General features: G+C 38.8%; 1 protein-coding gene and 2 pseudogenes across 5 annotated transcripts in view; 2 read left to right on the top strand and 1 right to left on the bottom strand.

The window, feature by feature from the left end:
• The window catches only part of DIAPH2 (diaphanous related formin 2), an 842,313-nt gene that overhangs the window by 212,413 nt on the left and 610,326 nt on the right, over positions 1–19,574 (top strand). For all 3 annotated transcript variants that reach the window (XM_081043893.1, XM_081043892.1, XM_081043894.1), the window contains exons 9-10: positions 7,218–7,354; positions 9,082–9,190. In XM_081043893.1, the coding sequence (XP_080900019.1) occupies positions 7,218–7,354; positions 9,082–9,190 (246 nt within the window). The remainder of the gene's footprint in view (positions 1–7,217; positions 7,355–9,081; positions 9,191–19,574) is intronic.
• LOC308495522 (large ribosomal subunit protein eL15-like) lies at positions 1,009–1,631 on the top strand (annotated as a pseudogene). The gene has a single exon. The product of its transcript is annotated as a large ribosomal subunit protein eL15-like (transcript).
• Positions 3,290–6,538, bottom strand: LOC308494446 (F-box only protein 34-like; annotated as a pseudogene). The gene is made up of 3 exons: positions 6,531–6,538; positions 3,871–5,793; positions 3,290–3,499 (listed from the first exon to the last, which is right to left on the bottom strand). The product of its transcript is annotated as an F-box only protein 34-like (transcript).

The following is a 19,574-nucleotide window of genomic DNA, read 5'->3' as shown; positions in this document are numbered from 1 at the left end:
ACATTATCAGGTTAAGATTTCTCTTTCTTGGGGATCCAGTCAAGATGGCAGAGTAGGTAAACGCTGTGTTCACCTCCTCTCATGAACGAATCAACATTACAACTAAACTGCAGAACAACCATCTTTGAGAGTCGCCTGAAGACTAGCTGAACCAAAACCCTACAACTAAGGACATACAGAAGAAGCTACCTTGAGACTGGAAGGAGGAGCAGAGATGCGGAACGGGCCGGTCCCACACCTGCGTGTGAACACTAAAAATCGGGAGAGATACTTCAGCTGTGGAGGCCCCCCTGGAGGAGTGAGGGGTCCCAGCCCCACACCAAGCTTCCCACCCCAGGGTTCCCCACAACTTCTGCCTGTGAAAACCAGTGGAAACTGTGGCTGAGTGAGACGGAGGGCTGAGCGCGTCTCAGGTGCTTCTCTTAAAGGCACCGCGCACGGAGTTACTCGCTGACCTGATAAACTCACTTGCTCTGAGCTGCAGTGCTGGTACAGTAGCTTGAAAGATGCCAGGAACATATAGGGAGGAAATAAATTGTCTGTCTTCAGGGTGAAGACTGGAGGGGAAGTTTTCTCCTGGATGGAGGAGCTGGTGGAAGCCATTGTTTCTTTGTTGTGCCCTCCCACCTCCCAGGGTGCAGAGATAGGCACATGCCACGTCTGAGTCCCCATCAAGCTGGTTAACACCATTCATTCGCCCTGATGCCCTGAGACCCTGCTCCACCCAACTTGTGGGCCCACCCAAGGCACTTCTATTCCCTTTTTCGTATAAATGGCGTATCTTGGTTCATGCTGCGGGCTTCCATAAAATCTCTCAAAGGTTCGTAAAACCCAGACCAGCAGCGTCTGGCTTCGGTGTGTCCTGTACCTCTCACTGAGCAGTCCTGAGCCCGGCAGTAGCGGCAGCCAGCCTTGGTTCATGGCTTGGCCTCTCCAGACACCTCCAATCCCTGTGCAGGTGGCAGTCTTTTAGATTGCTTTGTGTCTCATGCCATCAGATAAGCCAAGATGGGCTCTGACAAGTACATCCAGGAGCTATGGAGGAAGAAGCAGTCTGAAGTAATGCGGTTTCTTCCCAGGATGCACTGCTGGCAGTACCGCCAGCTCTCTCTGCTCCACAGGGGCCTCCACCCCACCCATCCTGATAAAGAGTGCAGGCTGGGATACGAGGCCAAGCAAGGTTGTGTCATATATTGGATTCAAATGCACCGTGGTGGCTGCAAACACCCAGTTCCTAAGTTCCTAAGGGTGCAACCTATGGCAAGCCGGTACATCACAGTGTTAACCAGTCAAAGTTTGCTCAAAGCCTTCAGTCTGTTGCCGAGGAGCGAGCTGGCTGTCACTGTGAGTCTCTCAGAGTCCTGAATTCTTACTGGGTTGGTGAAGATGCCGCATACAAAATCTCCGCGGTTATCCTCATTGATCCATTCCATAAAGCTATCAGATGGAATCCTGATCCCCAGTGGATCACCAAACCAGTCCACAGGGATAGGGAGATGCAAAGGCCAATACCTGCAGGCCACAAGAGTCGTGGCTTTGGAAAGGGCCACAAATTCCACCATATTATTGGTGGTTCTCGCTGTGCGGTTTGGAGAAGGCGCAACACTCTCCGACTCCACCATTACCGCTAATATGAGTAATGTTTGTAAAATTCTTATAAACAATTTAGGACAGTCAAAAAACAAGAGTTTGGCGGTTTTAAAGAACATGATGGTTTGACTTCGATTAGTCTCCACTAAGGTTAAGCTTTAGTTAGGACACGTTAATGTCTTGCACATAGCGGCCCAGAACATGGATAAGTGGTGGATCTTTTAAATTATAGGCATGTGAAACAGTAGGTATAAAGTATGCATTCAAAATAAAAAAAATATACAGTGATAATATCCATTTCATGTTGCAATCAATTGTCATAAGCAAAGAAGGAAACTTTCATCTGAAATGACTTAAACATCAAATTTGTTATCCCCAAGGAGATTATATTAGGTGTTTCAAAAACTTTTCCCTGATACAATGCATCTCAGAATAGGATCATAAAAAGCCACCCATCGCTTCTTAACTTCCACTGCTGTAATATTGCTCTGATGTTTACATTGATGGTTTCCCATCATTTCTCCTGTCTTCATTTTTATTTTCAGTACGTCCCTACATATTAGCAACTACTTTTAAATAATAAGTGGAAATTTGAAAATTTAAATGATTTTACTCTCAGTCTAATTCATTTTTCCCTTTTAAGATGCATATTTTTATTGAAATTAAAAAAAAAAATTGTAACCTGACCAAAAGAATAAAGTAGCCAAAATGTTGTAACCTGACTACATAATATTTTCTCATTCTTGGTGGATCACTAAACTATAACAAAGGATTGGTCTCATGCTCATTTTAAAGTTGTCCAGTTAAACTATTGTTTAGTATCTTTTGAACAGGTTAACCTCTTAACTATTTAGAGTTTCTTCTCAGAAACATTCATGTGTTACCCAGGAAACATTCATAGTTTATACAGGATGTACAAATTGGAGACAATAACAAAACTCCTAACTGTCAGTGCAGCTCTATCCTGGCTACACTGTGGTGGTGATGGCCTTGCACAGTCAAGTGTCCACTGCACACAGGTGGGTTTTCATAGTGTTATTTACAGGGGGCCCCATAGCTCTCATGTAAGGGAAAGGCGCTTGGATACAATGTGCACTTTCATAACCCTGGGAAAACACAACCATTATATACACCGAAAACACCACAGGGCATGAAATCCACCTCTGACCACAAACATCAGTCTCAGAAGATCAAGCATTGGAGGTCCAGTTCAGGTGCCTGACTTTTCCTCTGTAAGCATACTTTTCATCCAAGAGGGCTGCTATTCTTTTCATAGACTACTGTTCACTTATTTCAAGTACGGTGCCAGTGTTCAACATTTACGGAACCCCTTTTTGGGCATTGCCTGCACAATCTGCAGTGAACTCTTCTGGACGACCATGATGGTGGCAAGTTTTCATCCTTTGAGGATGCATTTGATTTGGGAAAATAGGCATAATTATTCATAGCCAAGGGAATCAAACTATGGGCTACTGCCCTGGATCAAACGTGAGGCGCCATTATAAAACCAAGAGACCATTTTTCTTAAACAGCTTGTAAATTAAATTCCTGAGCAATAGCAGTCCTGTCAGAGTAAGTACAGATTCTCCTGGCGTGATGACTCTGAGGGGTAAGAACACTCACTTCAACGGTATGTCTGGGTGGTGGTTTACAGTTTCAAAAATCAGTCATTTCAAATCAATCATACTTCCCACATAGGCTAGTATTCCTCTTCAGTTTCAGTCCCTATCTCTTTCTTATGGATTGCCCGATTAAAGTGGCAAGTAGAGAGCCAGTGGTTGTTGTGAAGCCCCAGCTTACAGCCAGGGAAGCCCTTCTGAGACCAGTGGCAGCACATCTAGTATCCCGGCCTGTACGGCAATGCCCGGCAATAGGGCTTGGGGTGCCACTGGCACAGGGACATATCCCCCTTACATATTCCCCCCTTCTCCTGCCTCCCCCCACTCCACTCTGGTTCAAGCCGTTGTTTCTCAGTCTAGTTGCGTAGGACACAGCTTCCCGGCCCGTGCTGGTGTTATGAGCCTTGGGCTCCCCTAGCGCTCTGTCTGAGGCAGGCGGTCATCTGTCGGCCGCTCACAGCAGCTCTCACTGGCTGCCGGCCGCTCACGCTGGCCACCAGCAGCTCATGGCGGCACACGGCAGCTCACGACAACCTCCGGCTGCTCATGGCAGCCCAACTCCAGGAAGAGCTGTTGTTCACAATATTAGCTGTAGAGGGGGCAGCTCACAGGCCTATGTGGGAATCGAACCAGCAACCTAGGCATAAGGAGCTCCAATTACCTTAACCACCCGGCCGGCCCACATATTTTTCTTGTACTGCTTCCAAGGATTGTCTCGATAGCGTGGGTCTCGAACCCAGTGAGAACCTACTGGCCTGATGTAGTATTCAGTGATAAACTTGAAATAGCAACAGGTACATTTAAAAGCCACTAAACGCTTGGCGGGAAGTAACCTGAAGATTTTTACCATAATGGGGCGGGGGGTAGGAAAGCCATGTAGCGCTGAGGCTCCAAAAGCTGCTGGATTTTAAACCTGGTCTCTGGAAAGTCATGAGACACCTGCTTCTTCAACTGGATGCCTCAAGCACCAGTAATGTACTTTCCACATGAGAGACTGGCAGAACAAATGAATCAGCTGAAACACTTTTCCTCAGATGCACTGCCACCCTCAGCAGCATTTTCAAGCTGCTGGGCTGGCCTGGGAAGACTCTTTTATTGTGCTTTCATTCAACTGGGAACAGTCCGACTGGTGCTGACCTGGCACCAGAAAAAAACAACAACCCTGGAAGTGGGTCTTCACAGGATTTCAAACTACTGTCTCTATGTTGGACGCAGTGATACTAACGTGCACGAATTCTTTTCTTCTCTGATCAGGATTTTGGTTAGTAAGTGGCACCAGCTCTTTACTCATATAATCAACGGCATCTGTGGGCAACTCAATGGCTTGGGGACACGTGCGAGGAGGAAAGGATGACTCAAAAAGTTCCTCTGTCGTTTCCACATCATATCTACTGCTGTTTTTCACAGCAGTTTGCTGATCTGGCTCTAATACTGCACTGTCCCCGTGGAAACTGACACCAGCTGGCAAGGAGGGACAGCCCCGAGGAGTGCCGTCCCAGGCCTGGTTCCCTGTAAGAGAACAGTTGTCAGGACTGAGGGGCCACAGTCCACAGATACAGACCCCACGGGATTCACCTGAGTGTCAGGTGCCTCCAAGGTGCTTTTGTTTGCTTTGCCTTCATCAGTCCCAGTGCCATTTGCAAGCCACACCCGACCTGCATTTCGATGGAAGCTGTTATTCCTCGAGAGGCTCCAGGGCTGACGCTGGCTCTGCTGCTTCAGGCACTTGGAGTCCAGCCTGGTACCATGTCGTGAACACGGATTGGTTCCCTCTGCATTTCACCCACCTCAGGATTTCCCCTTTCCGTGGGTTTTTCACAAGCTCCTGGGGTACAGAAGGGCTCGGAGGCTTGGGGGCACACTCCTGTTTTGCCCAGAAAACCTCATCATGGCAGGTGCATTAGTGCAGTTTTTTGCACAGCTGGCTAGCAGAGCACTGGCTCTTTGCTCAAGGAAGGCAGCCATCTTCCATGACCGACAGGGACCTCCCAGCATACATGTTGTCCCCACTGTCACTCACACAACGCACAGAACGGTGCTCAAAGGTTCAGGCTGGTAGCACCTGCTGTTGACTTCCCTCATCCTTTCTAACCGTCTGTTGGCTTTTTAAAGATCCCCTGATTTTTTTCTTCTTATGGTAGTTCTCCCATCAATATCCCAGGAGCTTTTTATTTTCATAAATCCTATCCTATTGCCACAGTGGTGGGCTGCAAAGAATGCAGTTTTCTCCCTGGTATTTCCCAGTTTCACCACAGTCCAGATATCCAGCCACTCTTCACACTGGTGGATTGTTGCAGATGGTGCATTCTTCTTGGTTGTAACATTCAAGCTGCTTTCTACAGGACTCTTTCCACTCATACTGCACGGAACATTTGGAGAAAGGATCCCAAAAAGCTTTCGAGATGATGCTTTACCAGGAGTGGTGGAAGGAAAGACACTGGGTTTCATGTAGCTAGCTTTTTCATTTTTCATTATTGACAGCCTCTTGGTGGCTCGTAGGAGTTCTCAGAGTTTCCTCGCTGCTTTCCAGAGGTTGTACTTTTTCTGGAGTTTCCAATATGGCTTTAGGTGCGTAACAGGGTCTCTTATAAGTCAGCGTCAGTGAAGAAGGATTGAGCACCCCTATCCAAGCTTCTTGCTGCCCTCCGGCCCAGGGCTGCACAGGCTGAGGCAGTAGTAGCAGCAGCAGCAGCAGAGGCCTTGCTTGCTCCCCAGGGCTGAAGGGACTGAGCACCCCGCGCTGCGGAGCCCAAAGCTCTCTGTGAAACTCCTTTGGCTAAAACGGCACGATGTCTCACGCTGGCCCTATCGAGGGTTATCCAATTGATTTTTAAAGCTGTTATTTTAAGTTTGATAATTGCATGGTAATCATCTGTCTCAGTTTTACACATGTGTTTTTCCCTTATTTTCCTTACTCTTTAATCCACTAGCCACCTTTATACATATATATCCTTTCTGTTTTCTTTCCTTTTTAATCGTCTCTTTCATTGCCTTTTTATTGTTTTGTTTTGTTTTGTCTCTGTGTTTCTGTTTTTACCTCTGATAAAGTCACATTAGTTATTTTTCTCCCTGAATTCTTTTCGAAGTTAAATTAGGAACCATGAAAATATTCATATGCTTTGTACTTAACTAAAGGTTAGCTTGAAATGGCAATTTTGCTCCGATGAAATGTTGTCAGATTTCACCATTAGACTGTTAAAAGAAGCAAACATATTTCATAAGAAATCTGAGAAATGCTTTGTGGGACAAAGATCAAAGAAAATATTACCTTCTTAATGTAGTGAAAACCCAAGTTTTGGGCTTTTTATAACATTTCCTTACCTGTTCATTCTTATAATGTGCACTTGCGCACACATACTCAAACCTAGAAAATAAATGAAAATGATGTCTTCTCTGCCTAGTTGGCTGTGACACTTACTTAAACCCAGGTGCCATTTCTTTGGGTTCAAAGTTTTGTAATGTAGCACAGCTGCCTGAGAGGGGGAGGATAGGAGAGAAGGTATAGGAAAACCTATACAGAGGTTTATTGCTTTAACTGGCAGAGAGTACACAAAAGAGCTTTTCAACATTTTACCCATTTTCTTCAACTTAATTTTCCACACAAACATATTGGAGAATTTAACCATGAATTCCACATATCTCCAGGGAGACCCAATGACATAAGTAGAATTACTTTAGAAAATCATATCAGTATGTGCTTTACATGTTCTTCTTTGTTGAAGAAATACTGATTGTTCCCATATTTCTCCCAAATCTTTATGGAATTTTTAGACAGGCTAATGGAAATCATATCTGATCAAGAGGCAAAATCTCCAAGATGCAGTCATTTCATATAAAAGAAAAAGACAAATAATTGCTATTTGAAGACCATTCATATAATTAGGTAGAACCTCATTGTGGAGGTACAAGGTTTTAGAAAATCATTGTAGGTTGTTTTTTGAAATTACAGATATGTTCCAAAGTCATTTTGAATGAAGGTTCTTTTTTTTTTTTTTTTTTTTTTTTAAGTTTGGATTGCAAAGGATTCTAGGAGATGAAAGAAGTCTTTTACTATTGGCAAGAGCAATTGACCCCAAACAACCCAACATGATGACTGAAATAGTAAAAATACTTTCTGCTATTTGCATTGTTGGAGAAGAGAACATGTAAGTATTGCTGTTATTATATTAACTGCATGGAAATGACACTTGAGAAATTAACGAGTCATACTTTTTTGTTGTTTCTGTAGATAACTTGCATCAAGATAGTATGAAATTATAGGAAATGATTAGCATTTCTCTCTTACCTATTTACATTTTAGCTTTTCTTTTTTTGAGTCTTTGAAAAATAGGTTTATACAGATAGAATCCTAATGGGAAATTCTTCAAAGTTGGATTCAAAGAGAATGAATAGAATTTTGTCTAGCTGAAGGTAAAGCAATTATTAGAAAAACAGGAAAAAAATAAGAGTAATTTTGCCTGGACACACACACACACACGCGCTACACATATGCACATAACAAAATTTGACTTCTTTAACTAACTGAATTAACTAGATGCTTTTATTTTGTACTATTATTTTATAGCAGTAGCTTCATTTATGTGCCTATAGTAAGTGAAAAGACGAAGCGATTATTCATAGAATATAATCAACTAATCTGTTAAAAAGAAAGAATGAGAAGGCTGATGGTAATTTTTCTGTACATGTATGTGCCAGTTTCAGCAAGTTGTTGCTTCCCATGCATTTGATCATTACTTCTTATGGAAATAATATTGACTCAGAAGCCAAATTTAAGATTTGATGTCATTAATATGTTGGCTGGTAAGAAACCATTGTGATAAAGAATGAAATACTTACTAAGTACGTAGACTAAATTATTTTATCTGAACACTTTGTTTCCAAGCAGTAATTTCAATTTGAATTAGAACAGGGCCATACAAAGATTTAAAAATATTCCAGTATGTAGATTTTTCTCACAGCTGCCAGAATAAAATGAGATAGTACTGGCTAGTGTCCTTAGAAACCAAAAGGCAAACACTAAACAAAAGTATTGTCATATAGCATTACGTCTTATCTCAATGAGAACAAACTGAATGAGATAGCATAAGCAAAATAAGTTTTCCTTAGGTTTTATAGAAAAATTAATTTATATGTGAGGAATATTTTTCTAGTCAATTAGATTTTTCAATACTTAATTCATATAATCCAACCTGCCCTGGTTTACTTGTTATGATTTAATTATAATTTCAGATATATTTTGGTAAGGGTAGGATACTACATACAGTTTAGTTTGATATAGACACTAGCACAGAGGTAGTTTTCAATATTTCCATTCTTGTAAATAAGTTTTTTGTGCTAGTTATTTATAGAGGCTTCTCTAAATACCTACTAGGCTTTCTGTTTCAGGTGTTTTTTTTTTTCTTGTTCCGTTTTTCAAAGAATGTCTACATTTTAAAATTTTTTACTCTTTCCAGCACTTTATTATAAAATTACAGTAAGGTTACACTTGAATAAACTTTTAATAATTGTAGCTGCCATTTTGTGTTTGAGATATTAATATCTGTTACATGAAATGTTGAAACCTGCCTGAAATTTTAAATTTCAGTATTTATTAATTGCCTATCTTTTAAAAACTGTCATCTAGAAAACTTGTTTTCCTCAAGATTTTTAAAATGAATTTTCATTTTGATGCCCTAAAATTATTTAAAGCTGTGAATATTTGATTTGTAGAAGTACTCGTAGGCAGACAGGAACACAATTCTTAAATTGTAATGGTCTCTATAAATATCAAGCACCAGGAAATAAAACAAGAAAAACTGAAAGAGATAACCCATATTTGTAATGTGTGTATAAGACGTATTTCTCATTTCTGTTCAATTTTTTTTCTCCATAGTCTAGATAAACTTTTAGGGGCTATAACTACAGCAGCAGAAAGAAATAACAGAGAACGATTTTCACCAATTGTGGAAGGATTAGAAAATCATGAAGCTTTGCAATTACAGGTGAGTCAGTTTTGTCTTAAATCGTTTCCAAGGTTACATTTAGAGTGCTCATGTTGTATGACACCAACTCCGTTTGAGCTAATACTTGAATGGAACATAAAAATGAAATTCTTCCTGTTGCTTGGTCGTTCATAAAAGGTAGCAGTTTTGTCTGTGCGGAAAACAATTTGTTTAAAATTAGAAAAAGTACTTTGGATTATTATAAAGATTATTTTGATTATCATTAATATTTGAGTATTTAGTAAGGAACATAATAAACTACAGAAATGAAAGCCTTAGCACTAATCAGGGCAAGAGGGCCAACGGTTCAGCCAATGGCATTATGTGCACAAGTGTTAATGAAGTCTGTGGGCTTTTGTAGAAATGTAAGGAAACTGAGCACATCTCTCTTTGTGCCATACACACAACATTCAGAAGTCTGATTTACCAGAATAGGGGTGATGGAATTTCAGCTCTCAGGTTAGGGTCTGATAACTCTGTGTAGACCAGCCTAAATGTTGTCTTTAGATAATGACAAAACTCACCGTCTTTTCTTAGATAATATCAGGAAAGCACTCTTTTTATGAGAGATAACTTTGTTCTTGAGTGTTGAAAACTCATATTTATTGACCGTACTTGCAGTGTGAGATGCTGGATGAAACATTTTAATTTACTTATATTATCTGATTTAATTCTCACAGCACCCCAGCTACATAGGTACTATTATTTAGTAGTGAGTGTTTAAATATTAAAATATCTTATCTGATCTAAAGGAAATATTTTCTTTTCCTCTTTTTATTGTGTTATGAATTATTGGTGTCTTTTTTCACCAGAGTTTGCAGGTACAGAAGATAGATAAATTGGCTTGTCCAAAGAAAATACTGTAGTGTTACAAAACTATAATTCCTCTCCAAATATTTAAGGAGATGTAATTGTTACTTCTCCAACTATGATGAGGAGTTTGAATAAACTTTTATGGTGTGCCTTTTATGTCCAGTGTATTATATTTTTTAATAGTTGGGGTATTTCCTTCCATTGTTTTCCTTTTTATAATACACGTCTTATTATAAAATTTGTCTCCATAAAATTTGATATCTCTACTGAAAGGTTTGAAAACTATCTTTTTTAGATGACTTCTTGGACTTTGTGTTCTTGTTCCTGTGGATGGCCTTACCTAACTAAATTTCACTGACCTTTCGTCATATATATGAGTTTGTGCTTGTCTTGCAAAGTTTGTTTAGGAGGAATTAGGTGTTTCAGACATATTCAGAGTTTTCATTACTCAGATCACTCACTCACTCACTCAAAATCACACAGCTGTTGAGGAGTAGAGCTGTGATCTGAAGCCAGGTCTTTGTGATGCCAATATTTGCATACTGCATTTTCTAACCTTTACAATGACTACTCTGTCATAGCTTAGTTCACCCTAAACAATGGGAAGGGAATGACATTTTCTAGCCTTCAGGAAGCTGGACTGAATGGAATGATACAATGGCAGGTTAACAATTAAAAGTATATAAGCACCATAGACATCTTGCTAGATATTCAAAAAGTTGTTGAATAGTGATTATAGATGCAAACATATGCAAAACACAATTTGAAATTTCCTTTTCTGATGAGATACAAAAATTAGTCATTTGTTGTATACAGAGCCTATTGCTCTCACAATAATTGTTAAGTGGGTTTATTTGGATTATTTCATGTGAATTAAAATAATACCATCTAAAAGTTCAAAAATATATTCAGAAGGCAGAATGAAAAACAAAAGTTTCAATGTGTTGTTTAAAAAATATAATTAGTGCTGTATTTTAACAGAATGACTTTTCTATTTCTGTAGTATCCTGAGAGTTCTCAAAATGTTATTACAGTCTCAGGAAGTAATTCTGTTAAAATACAGGACTAATTATATTTTTAAATAACAACTATATACCCTTTTTTTTTCTGTTTTGGGTTTTAAAATAACGTTATTAACTTCTCACAGAGGTTTTCTAGCTCATCTTTAAAGTGAAATTTTATACCTGAGATAGAATTTTCATTATCTTCAGTAGTTCGAAAAATAGATAAAACAATAAATCATGTTATCTTCTTATACTCTCTCTTCATTTTCTTCCCTTCAGCTTGGTAGCAATCTCAAGTTTCCCCCATACTACAGCACCTTCTTTTGATCCTATGTATCCTTGAACTAGACTCTCATCTTCCTTTTTCATTTCATAGTCAAAATCTCTCAATGAGTCCTTGGTAGTTGTTTTCTCTGTTTCCTAAATTACCTTTCACAACTCATCTTTTTCACAGTTCTCAAAAAGGTCAACAGTGATTCCCTAATTTCCAAATCCAATGGCTTATTTCCAATCCTTATCGCTTGGCACTACTGATCACTTCCCTGCTTGAACATATCATTGCCTTTGGCTGGTCAGGTATCATTCCCTCCTTGCTCTTTGACAGCCTTTCACTGCTCTTTATCTTCTTCATATGTTTTTCTTCTTCTTACTTCTCGGGTGTTTGGTTCTCTATGCTCTACCCTTGGTCCTCTTCTATTGCCACTTATGTATATACATACATATGTACATACACACACACATATACACTCATGCATATACATATATACACATATATTTTTTTATTTTCCTTGTGAATGTTCTCAGTTCCTTCTCTAGCTTTAACATCACTGTGTTCTAGGGATCCGCCAGTTTATAAGTCCAGCTCATAGCTCTGTCTATTCAAACCTGCATGTCCAAATGCCTAACTAGATATCTTGTGGACATCATTAAAATATGAAACTAAAAATAGCATTTATAAGCCATGTGCCAATGTTCTAAATACTTTTACATGTTACTTCATTTTTAAACCTCGCAGCAATTCTATGAGAGTTAGCAGTAGTATCCCCATGTTACTGAGGAGTAAACTGAGGCTCATAGAGATTAGGTAGCTTTCCTAGTGTCACAAAGTGAATAGGAGGCAAAGCCCTGATTAGATACTAGGTTGTCTGGCTCCAGACCACATGCTCTTAACCACTACATGGTACCTCTTATTAAACCTGAGCTCACTCTCTCTTCCCCTTAACGTGATTCCCCCCAAAAGAAGTCTACTCTTCCTAATAGTACCCCATACTGATACATTCTTCCCCTCCAGACAAATGCTGTATACTGGTGTCAATTATCCTGAAAAGAGAAATCCGATTCTAACGTAGTAGCATTCCTAGAAAGCTATGCTCACGACCCATTGCTACCTGATGAAGGGGAAGGGAAGAGCCTAATCATGATGTGTATGACCGTTTTTAGTGCGGCCCCCACTTTGAGCCTGTCACTCTCCCAAATGTACTATGTTTTAGTCATGCTGGACCTGGTGTTCCCCAAATGTGCTGTAGACTTTTAAATGCCCTCAAATATTTTATCATGTAGCATACTTTGCTTGAAATACCAACCCTTCTGCACCCACAACCCTTTCCTCCAGGCAAGGTTTATTGAGAACACAAAGGAAGGCAAATTTAGGTATGTCTTGCATAAGTCTAGGAAGGCTTCAGTGAGGAGGTGATGCTTTGACTGGGTCTTGAAAGATAAATAGGAAACACTATGACAGTAGGATGGGAGGCAGGAAAATGACTTCCAGTAGGTCAAGACTGAGGCCAGCGTAGTCTGCCAGTCACTTCACAAAAGAAGACAAAGTGAGGTAATACCAACATATAGTTGAAACTGATTTCTACATAGCCCAGCAGGGAAAGCTAGGGTACACTGAGCATTAATAATATTTGGTTCTGGAAAGAGAAAGTAGTATAGATAACTTCCAATGATGTGTTATAAGGAGCCCAATCTTTACAGGCTGCTTTTACTCATGTCTTAAAGCATTTCAGGAGCTGTGTGTAGAAGTATGTTCAGCATGATTTAATACATTTTAAAAATGTTTTCTAACATGCTGAAAATAATAATAAAAAATTTGTGCATATTGTCATTAGATGTGGTACACAAAAACATAGCAGAAAATATATGCTTCACTGATGTGTAATCGGTTCACTTGACCTATTTGATCGATTTATCAATTTGGAATATAGCTGAGGACCAAAAAAGAAAGCAAAAATAAAATTAAAACAATCTGAGTAGCCTACACAATGTCACCAAATCCATCAGGCTTATGATACCAAAGACCTTTTGGCCTTTAATCAGAGCCTATTACCTCTTTCTTCCTTATGGTGTCTTCATGAGCCCAATTATCCGTTTCCATCCACAGCAGACTAGAAGCACAGGTTGGAAGGTTGGAAGAGTATTATTTATTCCAGATCAATGAACTGAATTGAGATGATCAGGACGTGACAAGTGACAGAAGAAAAGCAAGGGAGGAGGAGATAGAAACGTAATAAAAGACTGGAACTAGAATGCAAAATTGCAGCATTTGGTTTCATCATATGTCAGAGCAAGAAGCCCTAAACACGTCAGTAGTTCCTGAGGGTATCTCTGTGTTACATCATAGCTCACTAACTCACATGTTTCATAATGCCCCCCAGGTAGAAAGAAAATAGTAAGTCATATATAGCATATTTTGCTTCAGAATGTGTGGATTATATCATTCATTTCAGAAAGAATTTCATGCAAAAGCTTTTTGAAGCTTAAATGGCCAAACCCTCAGCTGTATGGACTGATGGACGCTTTGGAGCTCGATTCTTTCTACAGCGGTTCTCAAGTGTTAAGATTTTACTCCAAGCATCCTTGTAAATTAGCTGTTAGTGCACTCATACCTTCTCCTATGAGGAAGTAGCTTTGGATAAATCATTTATCATGTGTTGTACAGGTACATTTATAATAAAACAAGGCCCTGGAGCTTATGAATAAGGAGAAAATTGGGGGAAAAGTGAGTGTGTTAAATATAGAGTTGAACGAATGCCTGCTATTACTTAAGAAACTTGTTCTACTTATTGACAGTTTTATATTAGCACCAGTTTAAAAGTAGAGTTAATTCAGTGGAGGTGGGTTGTATAGAGATATTTGTACAATACTGTCATTTTTCAAGTCCTCATATTGGCTTCTCCAGCACCATTTACACTATCTGATCAGTCCTTTATCTACTCTCTCCCCTCCCTCAGTTTCTATGATGCTAAGCTCTCCTCGTTTTTCTTTTACCTCAAGTTGCATTTAAAATCTCCTGTCTCTGTGCTTGGCCCTTAAACATACTGATTCCTAGAGGTTGATCCTCAGTCCTTTGCTTTGCTCATCTGTACGTTGTCCTTAGGCAGCCACATTTAACCTTATGACTTCAACTAACACTTCTCTGTGACGAGTCTCTCAGAACTCTTTTTTCCAAACTCCTCCCGTCTCACGGACCCCGTATGTTCAGCTGCCTTTGACTGGCTTTCAAATTCAGTATTGTCCTTAACTCTATTTACCTTCCTTTCATCATCCTTCTTCCTACTCCAATCCCCTCACCAACCTTAATGTGCCTTTCTCTTGTATTGCCAGTCCTGGTTAACCTTAGCATACTCCACCAAGTAGCATAAACCAGAAATGCAATAACTGTCTGTGGGGACAGAGCCCCAGAGAGAAGTTTCCAGGCTCTCGGCCTCACATAGAAAGATGCTGGCTCAGGTAGGAAATGGCCGTCCACTGTGAGTGGCTGGCCATCAGCTGTGGCTAGTTGGCCGTCAGCTGTAACCAGTGAGCCATTGGCCACTAATATAACTCCCGTGGCTACGCTAGCAGAAATGGGGGCTAGCAAGAAGATGGTGGCTGAGCCTGCAAGTGGCGGAGTGAGGGTTGAGAGGTGTGTGGCTCCTGTTTCCTGTGTCTCCAACCCACCCGCCAGCTAGAATATAGTGGTATGACTCCCCTATCTATGGCTCCATGGGTGTTCCTTTTTGGTCTCATCATGTCCTGCGTTCTTATGTGGGGAGCGGGAGCTGAGACCCCGCAGACCGCCCTGCATGACAAATGGCGCAGCGAGCAGGGTCCCCCGCACGACACCGTCTTCAGGTCTACTCCTATTTTGTCCACCATTTCCTCAGTCACCAGATCCTACCAGTTCTACTCCCTTTGTGTTGTACTTTCCTTCCTTAATATGCTTTTCCTCCCTCATCACCCCTGCTGTCATTTCTTTGTTGCAGGGCACTATTGTTTCAAGACACTCTTTTATTATTTCCCTGAACTCTTAAATACGTACTGTCTACCCTTCATTCTAGCTTCCTTTAAAAAAATCTGCTAAGTTATACTTCTGAAATGCAGTTCTTGTATCACTGCTTAAAATCCTGCAAAGGCTTCCCATGGCCTCTAGGATTCAAGTCTAGTTATCATCCACACAAAATACTTCATACTCTGACCACTGCTTTGTCTCTAGCCTCATATTCCACTACTCTTCTACATAATTTTTCTGGCCCAGTCATACTGTGCTCAGTTTCCTGAACATTTTATGCTGTTCCATACCTCTACTGCCATACCTTCATACATGGTTTTGTCCTACCTGGAATCCTTCTCCATTTCTTGACTTAATTAACTTGCTCTGTACATTTGTATCTTTCTTGGTTGGTATTTATTTTGACTTAAACCATCTTTTTTCTTAACTCCTGCTGGGCTAGGATAAAGAAAGACCTTGTTAATGTCAACAAAGTACTTAATAAGGTCAAGTGTGTGACAGTGTCAATAAAAATTTAAAAGCACAATTTGTCACAGCTAATGGCAATATGGATAATCTGTCCGAGAATGCCCTGGGGTTGGCAATTATTGTTACTCTCTAGCTCTATGAATTGTGATCAAACTGCTAGTTATTTGTATCATTTTCAGAGCCGGTAAGTTACAATAAAAAGCTCTAGCATTTTCCCAGTAATTTTGTGAAGATACTTCATGTTGAAGTATTTCCTCTCTCTACCACTCAGGTAGAAAACTGAATGCAATTTCTTTTTGTAATTATATAGCCCATGCCAATAAAATTTGAAATATTTAAACAGGATTCACCCATTATGTTTTAACCAATTTGTTGGGGACAGTAATGGGGCTACACAGAAAACCCTAAACAAATACCGAGCCTTGCCTTTAGAAAGTTTACAGTCTACTTTGTGATATTTCACTCTCTCTACACCGCACCCCACACCCCAGGATGAAGATAATAGCACCCAATGACTAAAGAATGCAGGCGATTATTATAGAAAGAGAATATACCATTACAGTAAAGGAAGGATCACAATGTACCATTACAGTAAAGGAAGGATCACAATATACCATTACAGTAAAGGAAGGATCACAATGTAGAAAAACTGATAGTAATTCAGTTTTGATACATAATTTTTCATGGCACAAATGATTGGATGTTTTGTCACATGCACAGAGGGTGGTGGCTTATATCTATATAGATTTATTCATTTGTTCAATAGCTTGGATAGATATCATAAAGAAATCCCCTTATAATGGAAGGAGGTGACTGAATAAAACTGCAAATACAGAAACTAATTGTTTGTGCTGGTTAAAAATCAGAATTGTGGTCCTAGCTTAGCATATTTATTAATAGTGGAGAAAATTTACTGATTTCCTGTGATTTTAAAATTTTAATTCTCATGGAAGCTGTATTTAAAACAAATAGAAACTTAAAAACCATTTTGAAACCTAAGTTTCAAACCAATTTTGAAAGTTAAAGCCATTGTAAAGAAACTAAGCACAGAAGGAATCTGGTTAATGGACTTTGTGATGGTCAGTACAAGGGCTTTTGTTTTTTCTTTAGTACAAGGAAAAATGCTATTCAGCAATGCCAGATTTGTACATTGTGGTGTGGTAGAAAGAATGCGAGACCAAAAGTCATGGGGTCTGAGTTCTAGTCCAATCTTTGTGTCTCATTAGCTGTATGATCTTAGGCAAATCATCTAATTTTTCTAGTTTTTCAGTATGTTTGTTTACCTTTAAATGAGCATATTGGACCAGAGTATTTTGTTCTCTCTAGCCTCAAAATCCCATGGTTCTTTAATTTCTGTCTCTGGAGTTGACATTTTTTGGAAAGCAGATTGAGAGGTTCAGTCATGCTGTTAAAGTTTTATATACTTGGAAGTTGAGTGTACCGATTTTGAAACTTTCATTGTTCACTTTTGTACTGTTTTGGAGATTAGATTTTAGAGATTAGGCCAGAAGACTTTTTTCTGTAGTCTCCAGTGTAGTGCTATCCAATCACACTTTCTGCAGTGCTCTGTATTCATGCTGCCCAATATGGTAGCTGCTAGCCACATGTGATTGTTGAACATTTGAACTGTGGCTAGTGAGACTGAGCAACTGGATTTTTAGTTTTATTTAATTGTAATTACTTGAAATTTAAATGGCTCCCTATTGAAGAGCACATCTCTAGAGTGAGAGAGAGAGAGAGAGAGAGAGAGAAAGAGAGAGAGAGAGAGAGAGGAGAGAGAGAATTTGCTTGCACATATATGCAGAGTAGGGAGAGGGGTGGCAGGAAGTAGAGAGAGAGAGACCATTATTTTGGATGATGGGATGCTTCCCATACTTTACTGTTCAGGATATGTATTGAAAATGGAATGTAACACATTTCAGGAGCTATTTTCTACATTTTTTATTTTTGCATGCCATTATGTATTATGATAACCACTTTATTATTTTTTATTGAGGTATCATCGACATATATGCTAACCGCTTTATATAGTAGATAACAGATTGGGAAAATAATTCTATGTTTTTCTAATTAACCTATAGTTCAAAGCTGTATATTCCCAGTGTGTTAAATATGGTCAACTAGTTAAATTTTTTACTGCCTTACCTATCCTTAAAGTCTTTTGTTGTGTGGATCAATGAACGGAGTTTGTGAGGCATCTGGAATATGCTAGAAATTATTCTATATTTGCAGTAAAGTGATATTGTTTAAAATCATGAGTTTACTCCTTGCTGTGTGACCTTGTATAAGTTATTTATCTGCTTTGAGCCTCAGCTTCATCATCTGTGAAATAAGGATACGAGAAACACTTGTATGATTTTTATGAGGATGAGATTAGATGGTGAGTTATGTGAAGTACCTAATATTGTCTGGTAACTGATAATGATAATGATGATAATAACAACAACAACAACAACAACAACAACAACAACAACAACAACTCCGGGTTTCGTATTTATGAGTTCAGAATCCACGGAATGGATATTTCATGTTTATAATTAATAATATATTCTGCCCTTTAAACTAATTACATTTTTAAAATTTAATTTCGTAGTTATAAATAGTGTCAATTATTTTGATTTTGAATTGATTTTGTTCCTGTCCTCTGAAAAGGGAAGTAATTGTATAGTAGTATAAAGGAATGGAGATATTTAAGATGACTGGTGTTTTCCACATTTATACAATATAAATATTTCTATAAAAGAGCATCGCTTTAACAGATTATGTCGTATAATGACATGATAGTATGACTGTTCATCGTATGTTATTTGTAATTAATTAGATATCTGTTTGAATTTGATATAGTATGTTGACCAACCAGTGCCGTTACCTCTTTCGCTACTGGGTTCATGGTCTCTTAATTATTTTATAACAGTCAACAGATGCAGCTATTTTTCAATTTTGTTATATATTCACACATTGTATGTAAAGTGAATATTTAATAGCATTTCAACATATATCTTATTAAATGTGAAGTTATTTTGATGCTGATAGAATCATTAATTTTATTGACTCTTGTTTCTATTATCTCTTGATCTAAGTACTTTTATTTGTATAAAGGAACAATTCCAAGACTCATTAACTTGTTTCTTATGGAAATGTTCTCTTTACTTGTAGGGTATTAATACAAGCCATTAAGCTAGAATTTCTTCTGGCAAAAACAATCCTAGCAGATGGCAACTTTTCTCTCTATTAATTTTGGATTGGACATGTACTTTGGCTTGTTCCATCATGTCATAGTTGTAGCATAACAAGGATCATTCAGGCAAATACAATGATAATATAGCCATGGACATGTAGAACATAGAAACTTATATCCCAGCCTGTGGGATATAAGACTGTAACGTTTTCTTATTGTAAATCGAAAGGTTAAGTAATCCACTAAACAATAACTGTCATAATAATTGATCTGCTATGTCTTTTAAAGTAATGCCAAGTCTATGATTTTATCAGTTGTGTGAGGGTTTTAACTTGATATTTGAGCACTTGTAGGAATTAGGCTATATTGTTCAATTATCAAAATATCTGGTAATGCTAGAAACAACCTCAATCATCCACTTTATAGCATGTAACTTTTGATTTTTGAACCTGGATGTGAGATAAATGGGCTAATCTACCCCTCCAAAGACCTTGAATGCAAAAGGTATAGATATACAAGTAAAAGCAATATACCTTTTAGTATTTTCTCTCTACTTGAAAAGAATAATTATCATAGTACTAGCCCTGGATAACTCAAGCCAAAATACATTTGAAATATTTTTTTTGATTGTGTGTTTTTCGCATACTA

Source organism: Rhinolophus hipposideros (assembly GCF_964194185.1).
Source record: "Rhinolophus hipposideros genome assembly, chromosome: X".
NCBI classification, from domain to species: Eukaryota; Metazoa; Chordata; class Mammalia; order Chiroptera; family Rhinolophidae; genus Rhinolophus; species Rhinolophus hipposideros.
Note: the sequence above shows the minus strand (reverse complement) of the source record. Positions and strands in the feature narration are given on the sequence as shown.